General features: G+C 36.6%; 2 protein-coding genes and 1 long non-coding RNA gene across 4 annotated transcripts; 1 reads left to right on the top strand and 2 right to left on the bottom strand.

Annotated features, from left to right (window-relative positions):
* Positions 1-188: 188 nt before the first annotated feature.
* LOC126594258 (transcription factor MYB1-like) lies at positions 189-2,554 on the bottom strand. Its single transcript, XM_050260499.1, has 2 exons — positions 2,174-2,554; positions 189-1,463 (listed from the first exon to the last, which is right to left on the bottom strand). The coding sequence occupies exons 1-2, from the start codon at positions 2,469-2,471 to the stop codon at positions 592-594; spliced, it is 1,170 nt and encodes a 389-aa protein (XP_050116456.1). The 5' UTR covers positions 2,472-2,554; the 3' UTR covers positions 189-591.
* A 2,115-nt stretch (positions 2,555-4,669) lies between these two features.
* Positions 4,670-6,746, bottom strand: LOC126593886 (uncharacterized). 2 transcript variants are annotated; one of them, XR_007613051.1, is made up of 3 exons: positions 5,728-6,722; positions 5,358-5,484; positions 4,670-4,895 (listed from the first exon to the last, which is right to left on the bottom strand). It is a non-coding gene; the product is annotated as an uncharacterized LOC126593886 (long non-coding RNA). The 2 variants fall into 2 exon arrangements; XR_007613050.1 differs by lacking the exon at positions 4,670-4,895 and having other exon boundaries at positions 5,220-5,484; positions 5,728-6,746.
* Positions 6,747-9,743: 2,997 nt separating this feature from the next.
* Positions 9,744-12,505, top strand: LOC126592906 (laccase-7-like). Its single transcript, XM_050258711.1, has 6 exons — positions 9,744-9,870; positions 10,134-10,285; positions 10,580-10,824; positions 10,928-11,056; positions 11,150-12,097; positions 12,194-12,505. The coding sequence occupies exons 1-5, from the start codon at positions 9,781-9,783 to the stop codon at positions 11,896-11,898; spliced, it is 1,365 nt and encodes a 454-aa protein (XP_050114668.1). The 5' UTR covers positions 9,744-9,780; the 3' UTR covers positions 11,899-12,097; positions 12,194-12,505.
* Positions 12,506-17,224: the final 4,719 nt, after the last annotated feature.

Below are 17,224 nucleotides of genomic sequence, written 5' to 3' on the forward strand. Positions count from 1 at the left end.
GGTTGGTATTAGGAAAGGAGAGATCTTAAACGAAACATCACATGGCAAGTAATGAAACGTTAAAAAGAACTTAGTTTTGAGGATGCCCAATAAACCTGGAAGTGTTAATATGTGCAAGCTATCTTTTCGCATGTCAAAGGGCTGGAAATGCATGATTCTCCAAAGAGAGACAAAAGAGAAGATGGATGTTAAGGAATATTCCGAATATAGATTGAACAACAGAAACAATGAAACATATTTTCTAAGCTTACAGCAGCTACAAGGGAGAGAGTTTCTTGAGTTGAAAAGAGTTGCTTCAAGTTCTGTTGAGCTAAATAACTACAAGCATATAGAATGAACGGAGACGCGATGTTCGCACCTTTCTACTGAATTAACAAGTTACATTCTTCACTTGAACATATGGATGGAACTGTGAACTCATGCCACTGCGTCAACTAGAGAAACAAATTTCTTCATCATGCTTTCACATCGTAAGTACGCCTCCAACACAATGCATCAGCTATTATGTCGTACAACATTCAGGAACCCAGGCCAAAAGGTTATTGAAAGTTTCTTAAAGAAAATTTTGAACCTTTCTCTTATCCGTGGCTCTTAGGTTGATATCACATTTGTCTTCATGCCCATTAGCCTATCCTTTCTCTCTTCAGTGGGAAAAAGATGATTCGTTCTACTCTCCTCAAAACGCCCCGTTTGGTCTTGAGACCCATGAGTTGTTATTCTACCAGCCGTTTCACCCACTGCTCTTACACTGTTATTCTCCAACCCACTTTTAAGCCAAGCAAGGTTACTTATATCTGTGGCAATTGCAGCCAATTCGAAACTTGGAAACAAGGGAGGCTCGGAGAATTCCACGAATTCTGGCCCCAACAACGAGTTTTGAAAGTTCATACCACTCTCTGCACGACAGCAACCGTGGCCACACCGACCAGGCACTGATCGCTCACCATAAACTCCTTCGAGAAACTTATTTATGCCAACATCTAGTTTTGATGCTTGAACAAGAGGTCCTTGCACTGGAATCGGCCTTGGGAATGATGATGCAGGCTCCTGGCTATTTGATTGGTTATATACACTAAATGCACTGATCCTTGCCATTGGTCTAAAGAGAGTAGGCTGTTCGGTGGCTTCATGACTAAACTGAACTTCCGATGACCCGTTGTATTCATCTTGATCATCCATATGCTCTAAAGAACTGACTTCTCTTCCTTCCATAGATTTAGATGAATTGACGTCCCCATACGAGGTCTCTTCAGATGATCCTTTTGTTTTGTCAAAGCTAACATCTTCAACCATATTACCAGATTCTAACTTTATTTTGTCAGTGTCCATGCACCGGCGCTTTAGTGTGGAATTCCAATGGTTTTTTATGGCATTATCTGTCCTCCCTGGTAGAAGCCGGGCAATTGCAGCCCATTTGTTTCCATGGATTGCATGGGCTGCAACTATCATCCTATCCTCCTCATCTGAAACAATTCAAAACCATCAGCTTTCTTCTCCAGGAAGACTCACGTAGACATGAATTCATGACAAATGGGCTGGATAGCCGACGGAAGAAAGTGATAAGATTGAAATTATATGATATCAGATTTCAACATAATGCACAATTCCACTAACCGAATATGCATATTACATGTAACAACTCAAGTGTGCCTGTTCTTTAGGTAGATCCCTCCTACTACACATCAACGTATTATATACATTGTCTTTTCAGTAGCTCACATCAATCCGTTAAATTCCCTTAGATTCTTAAGCGCAGAACAGCCGTTTAATTCAGCAATGTATGCTACACATTGATGTATTCTAGAATTTTTTATTTAGGTAATAAGAGAAAGCCTAGCAAAACATGTGAATAACAACACAGTCCGATTCGCGGTAGGTAACGATTGAATCAAACTCACAACCAAACAAAACATCACACGAAATTCTCCAAACGTATGCAGAACACCGTCTGAATCATGGTCAAATGCGAAAGCTTGCTAACAATGTGCTCAAACAGACAGTGCAAAAACCCAACTTGAAATCAAATTGAATCTCGTTCACCAGAGCACTTGAAACAAAATCTTAATTAAAAGGCTGCAAAAGCAGCAAAACCCTCAATTCGAAATTCGAAGTTAGAAGAACATACATTTGATTAAAGAATTTGAGGGTTCAGTTCAGAACAAAGTGTACATACGAGTAAAGGGCTTGCGCTTGACGGCGGGGTCGAGCTGATTACACCACCGCAGGCGGCAAGACTTGCCGGATCGTCCGTCGATTCCTCGGGCGATCAAGCTCCAATTCCTCGCCCCGAAATTACTCACCAACCGGGTCAGCACCGCGTCTTCTTCCGGAGACCAAGGACCCTTCACGTTGTCACGACCCGATTTTCTACGGCTTCCGCCTCCCACCACAGCCTCTTCGCCGCTATCTACTCCGCCGTATCCAGCTTCGATATCGACGGCGGCGGGGTCGTCGGCGACTTCCGTTTCCATCTCTATCCTGTTTTGATTTGTTGGTGTTTGGAATTGGAAGTGGATCACAGTACTCGTACTCGACTACCTACCTGACTTAACTACAAGAGTAGACTACTAGTACAACTACTGTTTGCTGTTGACACGACCAAAGACTTTATACGACAATTGTTTTCTGGATTTTCTGTTTTTCTTTCGAATATCTGAGGTGTTTTGCATAAATTTACCTCTGCGCCCTCCGCGGAAATTTAATAAGGGAACTTTAACGAAAAGCATCCAGTACTGTTCACTTTAACGAAAAACCATATTTTTACACTAAAAAGTCATTTCTGGTACTATTCACTTTACCCTTTATTTTGTCCTTATCATTAAAACTCAAAGTTTTCAAGCCTTTTTCATTAGTTTTCCTATTTAAACAAAGGTTATGAAGAATAGTGGTTTAGGGATTTTAATAGACATTTAGAATTTTTAAGAGTACATCCAAATTTAGGTGTATTTAAAAAAAATTATGGATTTTATAAGATTTTATTAAGTTGGGAATTTTAAAGACTTTTTTCGCTACTTTAAAGGTACTACGAATTTGAGCTTATCCTTACACATCCCTAGCAGATTCAACCTCCTGATTCTTGAAATAATGCTTGCCTTGTTTGTTATGTTGCTGATGGTTATCCGCACAAGGCATGTTTCCAAATGGTTGTGTCTTTATTGTTTGGAAATACTGCAATATTTTGGAGGTCTATGAAATAGACCTTAGTTGAGAAATCTTTGAATTGTTCCAAGACTCACCGCACCTCAGCATGCCAAACTTGAGAGATATGGTTGAGAGCTCTTGTTGAGTATATTCAAAATACATGCGGTTTTTTATCCATCGTTGAGACAATGTTGCATGTATCGATCAGATTAAGACATGATACATCAACAAAGTTAACACCAAGCATATTGTGCTGTTATCGCATCAACAAAGCATCAAAAAATTGAAGTCAAGAAAATTCGATCCTAAGACAACCTTGCTGACCTTTTCTTGAAGTCACTACTGAAGTCAACCTTCCAGAAGTTTGCCCGAGGAATTGGTAAGTATAACTATCTCATTTGCAATACTTGTAGTTCTCATTTGGAAGTTCTGTCAAACTCAAGAGGAGTATCTAGAGGTATACTCTTTTGAGCTTAATGTACTCTTTTTTACTAGGATTAAGAGCATTTTTCCTACTAAGTTTTTAGTACATGACGAGATCTTAACGAGGCACCCATTTTCGACTGGTCATACCCTTGTGTGCGTTCTATTTGCTTCCTGAAGGCTTTTAGTTTTGATTTAATACAACTTCTCACTTTTCTCCTTACACTATGAGTTTTTGTCTCACCTTGGGTTTTATCATAGCGATGTTTTATGAGTTTTACTATCAATGCACTATTCCGTACATTTTGAGACTTGCATTCGCTCATTTTGTAGACTAGACGAGACGACTTCACCAATTATTTCTACATCATCATATGAGGACCTGACACGTCATTTACTTGAGTATTTACACACTCATTTTGGAGATGGCTTCACCAATCAAAGAAAGAAAAGTAAATATGATCCAGACTTACATATCTATCATCAAAGAAGAATCCGCGCTTACATCTTTGGAAATGTAAAATAAGATATAGATGTAGGCCTGACAATTTTCCACAAGGGTTTGTGTTCCCGTGGGGTTTCGCATTGAATGGGTCTGGTATGAAAGATAAAAAGCGGGGATGAAGATGAACTTGGAGAAATTTTTTGTTATGGTGTTCGGGGAGGGGCGGGATGGCAGTTAACCTTGAACCAAACCCACCCTATTTTGAGAAAATATATTAATTATTTTGTATATAATTTATTTTTGTAGTACATATCACTACTAATTAATAAAATCATCTTTGTCAACCAAAAGAGGATGAAAAGAGAAATTAGTCTTCTATCACAAAAAAAAAAAATGATGGGCAATAATGTAATTTCACAGGTCCAAATTTTACTGTTTTTTATTTAAGCCTTTCCTACAGGTGATGTTAAAATTCTTCCAATATATATATATATATATAACCTCCCACTCCCCCACGTTCTCCCTCTCTCCCTCTCATTTTCTAAAAAAAATGTGTTCATACACACAAAGTGTGTATGACACACCCGATTGAGATCAAGGCATGTTGGCCGTCACATGAGAGTGACGTAGCCATGTGCATAGTACGGAAGCAATAAAGATAAGAGTTATACGAATAATTAAAAACCAAATTACTAGAGTGCACTACTAACAGGAAGTGATAGGAGTTAGTTATAATAGTAAACACTCATAACCAGAGCATAATAAGTCTAGGTGCAGTCCAGTAGGACAAGTACTAATTATACAGTACCAGGAATGTCCTATTATTATTTAGATAAGTCAGAACCGCCGACGTCCTCTAGTCACCAACAACAAGCTTACTTAGAACCTGGAGGGGCGCAAAACAGAAAACGTGAGTGGGCAAAAACAAATGTTTTACAAAATCATTTTCTTTATCAACATATCTAACCTCTCGCTGTAAAACATGTATACTTTTTCCCAGAATCAGAATATAAGTACATGAAATCATATATATTTATATATTATGTACATATAAATACAACATTTAAATTATCGTCAAACTGAGTAAATAAACTGCACAAAAAGACAACCTTAATATACAAAAAGAAAACTAACCCTCTATGTAAAAAAAAAAAATCACAGTAAAATTACAAACTTGAAGTCCGAATTTGTCACCCAACATATACAAACATATCAAATAATAAAATTAATTATATATTTTAAATTATTTCTCGCATTCCTCAAAACTAAAGAAAAATCGTATCGACAGTAAATTAAGCATAACATAATAAAAATGTTAGCTAAAAAGGAGAAACCAATATCCACATACATGCAAACCAAGACTTGCTTCTCCTCTTCCTTGCCTGTGCAAAGTATTACTCCATCATATATTTTCTTCCCTGAAACCATCTCTATTCCAAGCATTCGTAAACCAAACTTTGTGATAATTCCAAGTTCTGAGTGGTGGCAATTTGAAACAAAGGGCAACCTCGCTACAGTTGAAGCAAGGTGGGACTAAGGACTATTAATCCCTGCAAGCATCAGTTACATTCAAAATAAAGTTAGGACTTTTAATTAATATATATACATTGAATGGAATTAATGGAATTAGACCATAAATTGTTAACATAATAGTGCAACACAATTAGGGGTTTGTGAAATCACGAAAAAAAATAAGATAAAAATACACATTAGTGTACCTTAAAAACTTGATAGCAATATCTTCGTCACTCAAGATTAATGAGTACATCCACCTTGCATACATAAGAATTGGAAACCATCATATTAAAATGGACAGTGAAACTAAAAGCCCCCCACCCTTTAAATTCTGCAAAAATGATTAACCATTATTTAACTAATAAATTAGTATATAATAATGAAGTTAACAGAAATTTTCATACTTCTTGCAATAAAACAAATGGAAGGGGGGGCTGAAACTTTTCATAGTCGGATGGTGCAAAACATACTTCTTCTGTATTTTTCCTGTCAAACCAACTTCAAAACTGATTATACCAATTAAAATTTTTCAAACTTGCACTTACCCAGAAACCAAAAATGAAAATTTTATTAAATTAATTAAAATAAACTCTTTGGCAAAATGAACATAAAAATGAAAATTTCTACTAATTAATTAAAATAAGCTAATTCGTAGGAGGAACATAAACAACCGTTTGAATTAATCTAAAGAGATCCAAACTAAAAATACTAAGATTAAGATTGACAGGAGGAAATGATTGAGAATTGAGAATAAAAGATCTAGATTGAGAGTTGAGAAGTTGTATCGAGGAAGACTCTTTATCGATTTATCTCTCTGTTTCATCCTCTGCCGCGCCCTCGTTCTCTTCTTCTTTATTTCTGCAATCAGATAATATGTAGCGAACCTAGTTGAGAAGAAAGTGGGAATTTCGTAAGATGGAGACTCGGTGCACGTTTCTCTTTTCTGATTCTTGAATTTAAATGAGATTTGTGGAAGGATTTATCAAACTGTTTTTTGCTCAATGTGGGTGCAGTTTTCAGTTTCCACGTTCTATTTTTTATTTGAGGGATTTATCATGTCTCTTTTGTATTTTTTTTGCCGAATTTTAATCAATTATTTTTCAGTAAAATAATATATTGGTAGTTTAGTTTGATAGAAACTCTGCTTTTTGTTGAATGTTGGGTGCAATTTTTTAGTTTCCCCGTTTTATTTTTTATTTGTAGTATCCGTCCTTTTTTATTTGTTGTTTTTTTCTTTTCATTTTTTTCCCAATAAAATAAACTTTCACAAATTTTTATGCATTTATATGGGATAATAATATCTCTCCTAAAATGGAGGAGGAGTGGGGTTATTGGCCCCTTTTTCTAGTGAGATTTAATACACGTCTTCCCCCCTTTTTTTTTTTTTTAATTTTATTTTTCTTCTAATAAAATGAATTTTAGATTTATATTTTTTTACAAAATTGCCCTTGCATGTTTTCATGTATAAAATTCGGTCAGTTCTATTTTTTTTTGTTTAAGGGGCTTTTCAGTCCAATTATTTTGGTGAAGTCTTGAGACACCAAAGTGTGCTTCTAGCTTTCTAATATTAGAGATTAGAGATTAGAGATTAATATTAATTAATAATAATTTGAAGAGAAGAATACATAACCTGTAAATGTAGTAATGGTATACGTATATTATACCCAGTTGCAGTATGTTCTTGTTTACATAAGTTGGTTTATATTAAAACAAAAATATTAATAAAATAAGGTTTTGATTCGAGTGTTGTTGGCTTTTGGCCTTATTTTGTGGACAAAGGCGGTGAAGATTCTATTTTAGCAGCAAAAATGGAAGATTGACAAACAGAAAACTAACAAACAGAACAATTAAAATTGTTAGAAGTAGCCACTTAATACTACAGTCTAGTGATAGTGAGAGGCAGTGGCGAAGCCAGAAATTATTCGCAGGAGGGGCGAAATTTAAAAAGGGATAAAATGCTCCAAAAGAATTTAGACAATCATTCAAGGTCTCAGTCCAGGGTTTGCAAGAAGGTTGGTCAATAATTCATTCAACTGAGTAAGCTCATTTTATTGAGAAGCTTTGGACTATTCAAAACATTCGAAGGAGGATTTGGAGTACTCGAAACATTCAAATGAGGATTTGTGCACTAACCGTATTATTTGAAGGAGGATATAAGTATCGTCCCATTACGTAAATGTATAATGAGAAAGGTCCTAAAAGACGTTAGGCTTTAGTCAGGCGATTACGAGTTCGTAGTGCTTTGGTAAATCTAATAGTATGAGATAAAAATTCAAGTGATTACGAGTTTGTAGTGCTTTAAGAAATATTTTTTGAATCTTGTATGAATTTATTTTATATTGTATATGTGTGACTTGAAACTTATATAAAACAAAATGATATAGTGATTATATTTATATGATAGTGTGTACCATAAAAAATAAAAAAGAAATATAATTACAAAATTCAATAATATAATCTTTCCTTCTTTCTATTTTGTCGATTAGTATATCATTTTGTTTCAATTAGAGTGCTATCAGGATTCTACAAAATGAATGGTTGTAACTACTGCCACGTGTAAAATGTAAACAAAACTCAAAGCACTCAAACGGTGTCATGTAATTAAGTTATAATAAAATAGGGTTTTAACTTTTTCATCTTCTTCTTTCCGATGGTGGGTATGCAGACTCTGCAATCTGCTACTGCACCAAGTTTTGCAACTGCAAACATGGCTGTCTTATTAAAGCCGAGATTCGTATAAGACCGGATGTTATAAAAAAAAAGGGCAATCAGCTGCTGCTGCTGCGCAGAACCAGATCATCGAAGAACAGGGAGGGGCTGAAGCCTGAACTAGTAGGGTTTTCCAACGAGGGGAGGGGCTAAACTAGCGTTCCAGTTGTGTTTTCCGGCGAGGGGAGTGGCGGCCGCCACTCCTCGCCCTCACGTGGCTTCGCCACTGGTGAGAGGCGGTCTTAGGTTCGATTCTCGCCAAAAACGAATTTGAACTATATTAGTGCTAGCTCATTGTGAGACTTAGGGCTGGTTTGGTATTGCTGTGCTTTGAAAAAAAGCTGCTGTGAGAATAAGCGGCTGTGCTGTGAGAATAAGCGGCTGTGAAATAAATCAGCAGAGTGTTTGGTAAACTTTTTTGTAAAAGTGCTTTTGGGAAAAAAGCAGTCTAATAGTGGATCTTTTCATTAAAGAAGCACTGTAGCTCCGTGTGCTTTGAAAAAAAGCCAGTTTTCCAAAGCTACAAATAGCAGCTTCAGCTTTTTCCTTTGATTTCAGCTTATTCTCACAGCAGCTTCCAAAATAAGCCATTTTTTTTTCAGTTTACCAAACACCTAAAACCCTCACAGCTTTTTTTCATGGGTGCTTTTTTTTTAAGCACCTCACTCCCAAACTAGGTCTTAGTCAGCCTCCTCCTCCTCCTTAGTATGGATAATATCGTTTATTCAAAATAAAAAATAAAAAAACATTGTTAGGGGTAAAACTGAAAAGTTGTTAGGTTATTTTGGTTGGGCCATGTTGATTGGACTAATTATTAAGGTTGAGTTTTATCTTAACCATTAAATAAAATTATTACATGATTTTTTTGTTAAAATTTAAAATTTTAAAATCATTTTCATTAGCTTTCGTGTACAAGATTTATACATTGTAAATTAAGCTATATTCTAGAAAGTCAACTCTAAGATATCAATACATGATTTACATAGAGCCAATCTATTCCTACGATCAAGGGAAATCAAATATCCTAAATAATTTTGTCTTATAATATTTCAGAATTGTGTTCATAACTTTATGCTAGGACCCAGGATCCTCTCTTGGGCAGTTCCCTAGGGATCCCGTAACCTTGTCTGTTCCTTTTATATCGTGCGGTCAGTTTTCGTTAAATACTATTCATATTTGAATTTTAAAATTTAAATTTTAAATAATTTCTGACCGCACGATATACAATGAACGGACATGATTATGGAATTCCTAGGATCCCTAGAGAACTGCTCAGGAGAGGATCCTGGTCCTTATGCTAGCATTCTCTGATGAGTCGCCAACTTAATCAAACTGTTAGCTGAATATACAACACCATTCCTTTTATATATATATGCCTGCGCGTTCCACGTTTCAAAGTCCTTAATTATCAAAGCAAGTAAAATTTATTGCTTAATTTGTTAGCTACTTCTCTCCAAATGCCTATATAAACATAACATATATCTTCACAACAATATACGATTCTCAAACTTATCATTTCCCTATCAGCTAGCTCCTTTGTTCCCCATATGGCACACTTACCCTTTGTGCTAGCTTGTTCTCTAAGTCTATTGGCTTCTTCAGTAGCCTCTGGGGCAATTGTTGAGCATTCTTTTAGTGTAAGTCTAGCCTCAATTTTGGGTATGCTCATGAATGTTTCTAGAATGGCTAAAACCGCATTTTGACTTCCAAAATTACTTCTGATTAATTTGACGGAAAAATTTAAATTTTCATAGAAACGGGTTTTCGAAACAATATTCAAACAAGCCCTTCGGGATCCTTGTTTTATTATGCATATTTCTCACTAATTATTTAAATGTTTCTTTTGAATAATAGTAGTCATAATAGTTTTTATTTTTATTTTTTATTTCAATTGCTTCAGGTGAACAACTTGACTGTTAGCCGATTGTGCCGAAATCAATCGATTATTGTAGTAAATGGGTGTTATCCCGGACCAACAATACATGCACGAAATGGAGACACACTTATCGTCCACGTTTTAAACCAGTCGCCCTACAACATTACTATTCACTGGTAAATAATAGTTTACATATCCAAAATCATTTACCACTCAACATATTCTAGAACAAAACAAGAATTCTATTTGGACACACTTAATGACGCACCCTTCAATAAAGATGACCCATCAAATTATTTAGGACCCACAAATATTAGAGAGTGTTGAGTTTTGTGTGTTTAAATAACATTATTTAGAACAAAATGCAAATCCATATTTTCTTCGTCAATTTTTTTTTTCTTGATTAACAATCCCCCCGGGGAATGTTGGGTTATGTTTTGTTCATGTTTTATAGTTTCTTTCTTATGCAGGCATGGAATATTTCAGCTTCTAAGTGCATGGGCGGATGGAGCTGCATATGTAACTCAATGCCCTATAAGCCCTAGACAAAACTTTACTTACAAATTTAATATCACCCGACAAGAAGGCACCCTTTGGTGGCATGCCCACGTTTCGTGGCTCCGCGCAACCGTCCACGGCGCACTCATAATCCACCCGAAAGCTGGTCCATCCTTCCACTTCCTCAAGCCCACCGAAGAAGTTCCCATCTTATTAGGTAATTAACGATCAATACCATTCAACATAGTTAACATTCATCATGATACGCACTTAAACAATAATTTTTGTGACATTATAAAATATGTCTGATGGAATTGCAGGAGAGTGGTACAATGGTAATGTTGTTGACATTGAGGAAGAAGGCTTGGCTACCGGAATTGCTCCTAATAGTTCAAATGCTTACACTATAAATGGACTTCCTGGTGATCTATACGATTGCTCTCAAAATCGTATGTAACCATGCATGCATGCACGTACATTTGTTTATTTTTATATATTACTTATGAATGATGAATATTAACAGTTTAACATCAATTTATCAGAGACATATCAACTCAATGTGGTGAGAGGAGATACCTACCTCCTACGCCTAATCAATGTTGCACTAAATAACCAACTCTTCTTCAAGATAGCCAATCACAACATGACAGTTGTCGCCATCAACGCCACTTACACCACTCCATATGTCACCGACGTGGTGGTTACTGGACCTGGTCAAACCACTGACGTTCTTGTCAACTTCAATCAACCTATCAGATCTTATTACATGGCCGCCACTCCGTATGCTAGTGCGAACATCGACTTTGATAACACGACCACCAGAGGCATCATCATCTACAAGAATTCTAAGTCATCAACCCCCATTATGCCGGCCTTGCCCAACCTTCACGACACGTCGTTGGCCCACAAGTTCTATACTAATCTCACTTGCCTTATCGACGGGCCCCACTGGGTCCCGGTCCCACTTCAAGTGGACAAGCACATGTTCGTGACAATCGGCGTGAACTTAGAAATGTGTCCCAAAAATGCCACATGTCAAGGCCCACTCTTTAGCCGATTGTCCGCTAGCATGAACAACGAGTCATTCGTGCTTCCAAGCAATACGTCAATGATGGAAGCACATTTTAACAACGTGAGTGGGGTTTACACAAGAGATTTTCCTGACGAGCCTCCGGTAAAGTTTGATTACACAGACACGAATGTCAGCTTCGACCTGTCGCTAATATACGCGCCAAAATCTACCAAGGTCAAGACACTAAAGTTCAATTCGACGGTAGAGATCGTGCTTTAAAACACAGCATTTTTGGCGATCGAGAACCATCCTATCCATCTTCACGGCTTCAATTTTCATGTGTTAGCACAAGGATTTGGTAACTACAACCCGATTAATGACCCCAAAAAATTCAACTTCGTTAATCCGCAAATCCGTAACACAATTGGTGTGCCGGTCGGAGGATGGGCTGTGATTAGGTTTCAAGCAAATAATCCAGGTTAGTTTTTTAATCACCTCATCAATTAAATGTCTTATGTTTTGTTATATTATTAAAAATTAATGTTTGGTTATTTGTTCTAAACAATTGTCTTAGGAATCTGGTACATGCACTGTCATTTGGACATTCATCTGTCGTGGGGGCTAGGCTTGGCTTTTGAGGTTGAAAATGGACCTACTCCAGAATCTACTTTGCCTCCGCCACCACTTGATCTGCCCAAATGTTAGAAGTTGTTTGGAAGAGACCTCAAAATATTGTTTCGTTTTTTGTACTCTTTGATTTGTAATATCGTGGTCAATTTCATTCTTTTGGTTAGAAATCAATAACTTTGTAATAAAATTAGTCACAAATGTTATAAGTTGGTCATCATTGTTCGACTAAAATCACAATAGATTGTTTGATTACTAATATTTGAAGTGTCCTAATTTATTCAACGAATGACTTGACATCCTTTTGTTTACTTAATCGCGTTACCTCTGACGTCATTTTTTTTCTATAAGTAAAATTATCATATATAATAGTATTCTTGTTTATTTGTACGTGAAAAGTCTCATATTCGACTCACGGGAATGACAATGAAGTTTAATATTTGGATTAAGTATACTACCTAGTTATATCTGACTCATTGGTTTGTCTATTTTAGCTAACCAAGAGAAATAAATACTAGTATAAAAAATGGGTCATTTTGGTTCCAATCCCCAATCAACCTAATTGTTAGACTAAAACCTTGTTTGTTTAAATAATTTGATCAAGGTCATTCGCATCATTTAAGAGATTTAACTCATGCATTTATGCATTTAATGTCCCACAAATTATGAAATTTAAACAAATTTAAATAATATTTTTAAAATATAATCAATACTTAAAAATCAATTTTAGAGTAATATTGTTCTTCACAAAAATTATAGCAAAAAATAATGTACCCACATAATTATTAACATATTTTGAAAAATAACTATTGATATATTTTAAAACATAAAATAAATACATATAATTAGGATGGGTACATTTAGCAAAATTAAAAATGGGTACAAATAAATGAAAAAATATGGGTACAAATACAAATAAAAGTTTCAAAAATATGGGCACAAAAAAAAAAAAAAAAAAAAAAAAAAAAAAAAAAAATATATATATATATATATATATATATATATGGGTACAAATTAAAACTAAAAAGAAAATTGGTACAAATTAAAAGAAGGGTTGCAAATTAAAAATGGGTACAAACTAAAAATAAAAATATATAATAAAAAATTTAGCCATAATTATAAATATACCAAATGTTGTTGTAGGCCTATTTGACTGAACTGTATTTAGGACTAGAGATGGAGAGAGGTCGGTGATAAGAGAGAGAAAAGAGAGAGATTTAATTGTGAGATGTATATTGTATCACCCCATTGTGTCTTTATTTATCGTAGAAAGATATGTTAAATCCTTATAGGATTACAACTCTAATAGGATATTAAGTACTAAAGGGAATATTCCAAGATATCCCTAGATACACTAGGATTTACACAATCACATTCCTATTCTAACTATGACTGCAACACTCCCCCTTGAGTATGTAAATACTCAAACAAAACATCGCATCAGATCTTCAGCAGTTGAGGTAGACAGTTGATGAAGTCGGCGGCATAACGGGCGAATGCGAGTCTCAAATTTAAAGAAAGTATGCATTGGTAGTAAAACTTACAAAACCTCGCTATGGTAAAACCTAAGACAGGTGAAAACCCATAAACTAAGGAGAAAAATGAGAAGTATGCATAATGTCTAAAACAAATGTTAAACAAGACAAAAGTAGTGAACTTAACGGAGTATGATCATCCCATGATGGGTGCCTCATTAAAACCTTTTTAGGTAGCAAAAATCCAGTGGGAAAATTGTTCTTAATCGTAGGAAAAAGAGTACATAAAGATCAAGTGAGTATGCTTCAGGATACTTCACTGAGTTAGACATAACTTCCAAATAAGAGAACTACAAGCAATTCAACTCAGATAATTATGAGCTTATAAAAAGTAGACTTGGGCGATGACTTGGTAAAGAGATCAGCCAGGTTATCCTGGGAACAGATTTGCTTGACTTCAATATTCTGATGTTGTTATTCCTGGTGGGAATAAAAGAACTTAGGCACTATGTGTTTGGTGTTGTCTCCCATGATGTATCCCTTATTTAATTCCTCGATACACGCTGCATTGTCTTCAAAGATCGTCGTAGGAAGGTCAACAACGGTAGTAAAACCACTAGTGCTTCGAATATGTGCCATGACTGCTCTCAACCAAAAGTACTCACACGATGCTTCATGCATGGCTAAAATCTCAACATGGTTCGAAGAAGTCGCAACTAGCGTTTGCTTGATAAACCTCCAAGATATAGCGGTGACTCCAACGATAAAGACATAGCCCATTTGAGAACGTGCCATATATGGGTCAGACATATATCTAGTATCTGCATAACCAACAAGGTGAGAATCAACTCGAAGACCGAGGGGGTGGCAGCTAATCTTAAGCATTCGTGGGTGTAAAACAAACACAAATTCGTCGTACCCTTGAGGTAGCGAAAAGCGTGTAGGTGCACTGTTGTATCTAGCCAAAAGATTAACAACGAATGAGATGTTAGGTCTAGTGCATTGAGCAAAGTACAATAAAGCACCAATTGCACTTAGGTATGGAACTTCAGGCTCCAAAATCTCTTCCTTATCCTTCTTGGGACGGAAGGGATCTCGTTTAGCATCTAGAGTCTGAATGACCATAGGAGTACTCGAAGGCTTCGATTTATCTTTATTAAAACGTCGCAACACCTTTTGGATGTAGTTCGATCGATGTACTAGGATTTCATTCGAACAATGCTCGATCTTTAGGCTGAGACAATATCGAGTTTTCCCAAGATCTTTTATCTCAAATTCTGATTTCAAGTGAACAATAATTTCCTCAAGCTCTGAGAGAGTTCCGATGATGCTCATGTCGTCAACATAAACTACAACGATCGCAAATCTGGAATGTAACTTCTTTATGAACACGCATGGGCATAGTTCGTTGTTCATATAACCTTAACTTGTCAAATATTCACACAGACGATTATATCACATCTGCCCGGATTGTTTCAATCCGTAGAGTGATCTCCTCAATCTAATAGAGAGAGTGTTCCATGGTCTAGAACTATTTGAACCAGTCAATGGAAGTCCTTATGGAACTTTCATGTAGATTTCTGTATCTAGATCCCCATAAAGATACACGGTTACCACGTCCATAAGCTGCATATTTAGTTTTTCGAAAACTACCAAATTGATAAGGTAACGGAACATTATGACGTCTATTACTAGGAATACGTTTCTTAGTAATCAATCCCAGGGTGTTAAGAGAAGCCTTGCACTACGAGGTGTGTTTTGTATCGCATTATTTCATTTTTCTCATCACGCTTCATCACGAAAACCCACTTGTAGGCCATGGGCTTCACATGTGGTGGAATAGAAGCTACAGGCCCAAACACCTTACGTTTCGCAAACGAATCGAGTTCAACCTAGATTGCTTATTTCCAATATGACCAATCCGTTCTACGTCGGCATTCATCGATGGAACATGGTTCAATGTCATCGCTAAACATGATGTCAGTAGCTACTGTGTACGCAAATGCATCGTCGACGATCATCTCATTCCAATTTCAAACCTCATCCAATATTGCGTAGTGGACCGAAATCTCGCGATTCTCGAGAGGTCGAGTTGTCTCATTTAAGACATCACCGTAATCTAGAATAACCTCATGCGTTGGAACAAATGAGTGAGTGATGGTCGAATTCAGACTAGGGTAACTAGTTTGTGTTCTTTTTCTCTTCCGGGGTTGTGAATCATTTGAACCAGGGGGTCTGCCATTCTTCAGGGTAAGAGCAGATGATTGGCTAACCACCAAAATACCAGGCTGCGTAAAAGGTGCGACCGCCCCACCCTCGAGGATAATTCGACCTTCCCATGTGGTATTACATCGTACTCTAGGTACGTCTATCCTTGCAGGTGCATTTACAACAGGTATATGTGTTCTCGTCACCTTTGCTAGATCGGTAAAAACATCCGACATACTTTGAGCAATGCTCTCAAGATCTAGAATACATCGCACTTCAGTTTCAGACTGGGCAGTGTGGGGATCAAAATGAGACAAAGCATACCACTACAATTCGCAGAGGTCTACAGGAACGTTAGCATTCTTATCTCCCCCTAACGACGAGAAGACTGTCTCATCAAAGTGACAATCCACAAAACGTGCGGTAACGAGATTTTCTATCAAGGCCTCTAAGTAGCGAATAATTGATGGGGAATCATAACCGACATAGATTCTCATTCTTTTATGATGACCCATTTTGGTACGTCTCGGCAGCGCTATTGGCACATAGACTACGTACCCAAACACACATAAATATGAGACGTCCGGCTCGTATCCAGTAACCAACTATAACGGTGAATAAAGCTGGGTAGCGGTGGGCCTCAGGCGGACCAATATAATTGCATGTAATATTGTATAGCCCTAAGCAGATACTGGTAATTTGGTTCACATAACCAAAGTTTGAGTTATCAATTGAATGCGCTTTATGAAAGCTTATGCCAAGCCATTTTGGATGTGAACATGGGGTACAAGATGTTCGACTTCAATCCCAACGACATGCAATAGTCATAAAAAGTATGTGATGTAAACCTTCAAACAATATCCAGTAAAATCGACTTGATCAGATAATCAGGGTGGTAAGCCCTAAACTTAATAATTTGTGTTAGGAGTTTCGCAAATGCAGTGTTGCGTGTAGACAATAAGCAGACATGTGACCAACGTGTCGATGCATCAACCAACACCATAAAGTATCTAAATGGTCTGCATGTTGGTTGGATAAGTCCACAAATATCCCCTTGAATCCTTTGAAGAAAATTAAGAGGGTTGTGAATAATCTTTGTAATTGAGGGTTGAGTATTCGACTTCCCCAAAGAACAAGCTTTGCATGGCGGGAATCCAACATAGGGAGGCAAATGATGCCTATGTGATGATTTGAGGATACAACGCATCATATCATGTCTGGAATGTCCCATATGATCATGCCAAAGCAGCAAAGTGCTTTGGAACCCGAGCTCACAACGGGCCACATGGTGGGTC

The sequence above is a fragment of the Malus sylvestris genome, chromosome 12 (genome assembly GCF_916048215.2).
Source record: "Malus sylvestris chromosome 12, drMalSylv7.2, whole genome shotgun sequence".
NCBI lineage: Eukaryota > Viridiplantae > Streptophyta > Magnoliopsida > Rosales > Rosaceae > Malus > Malus sylvestris.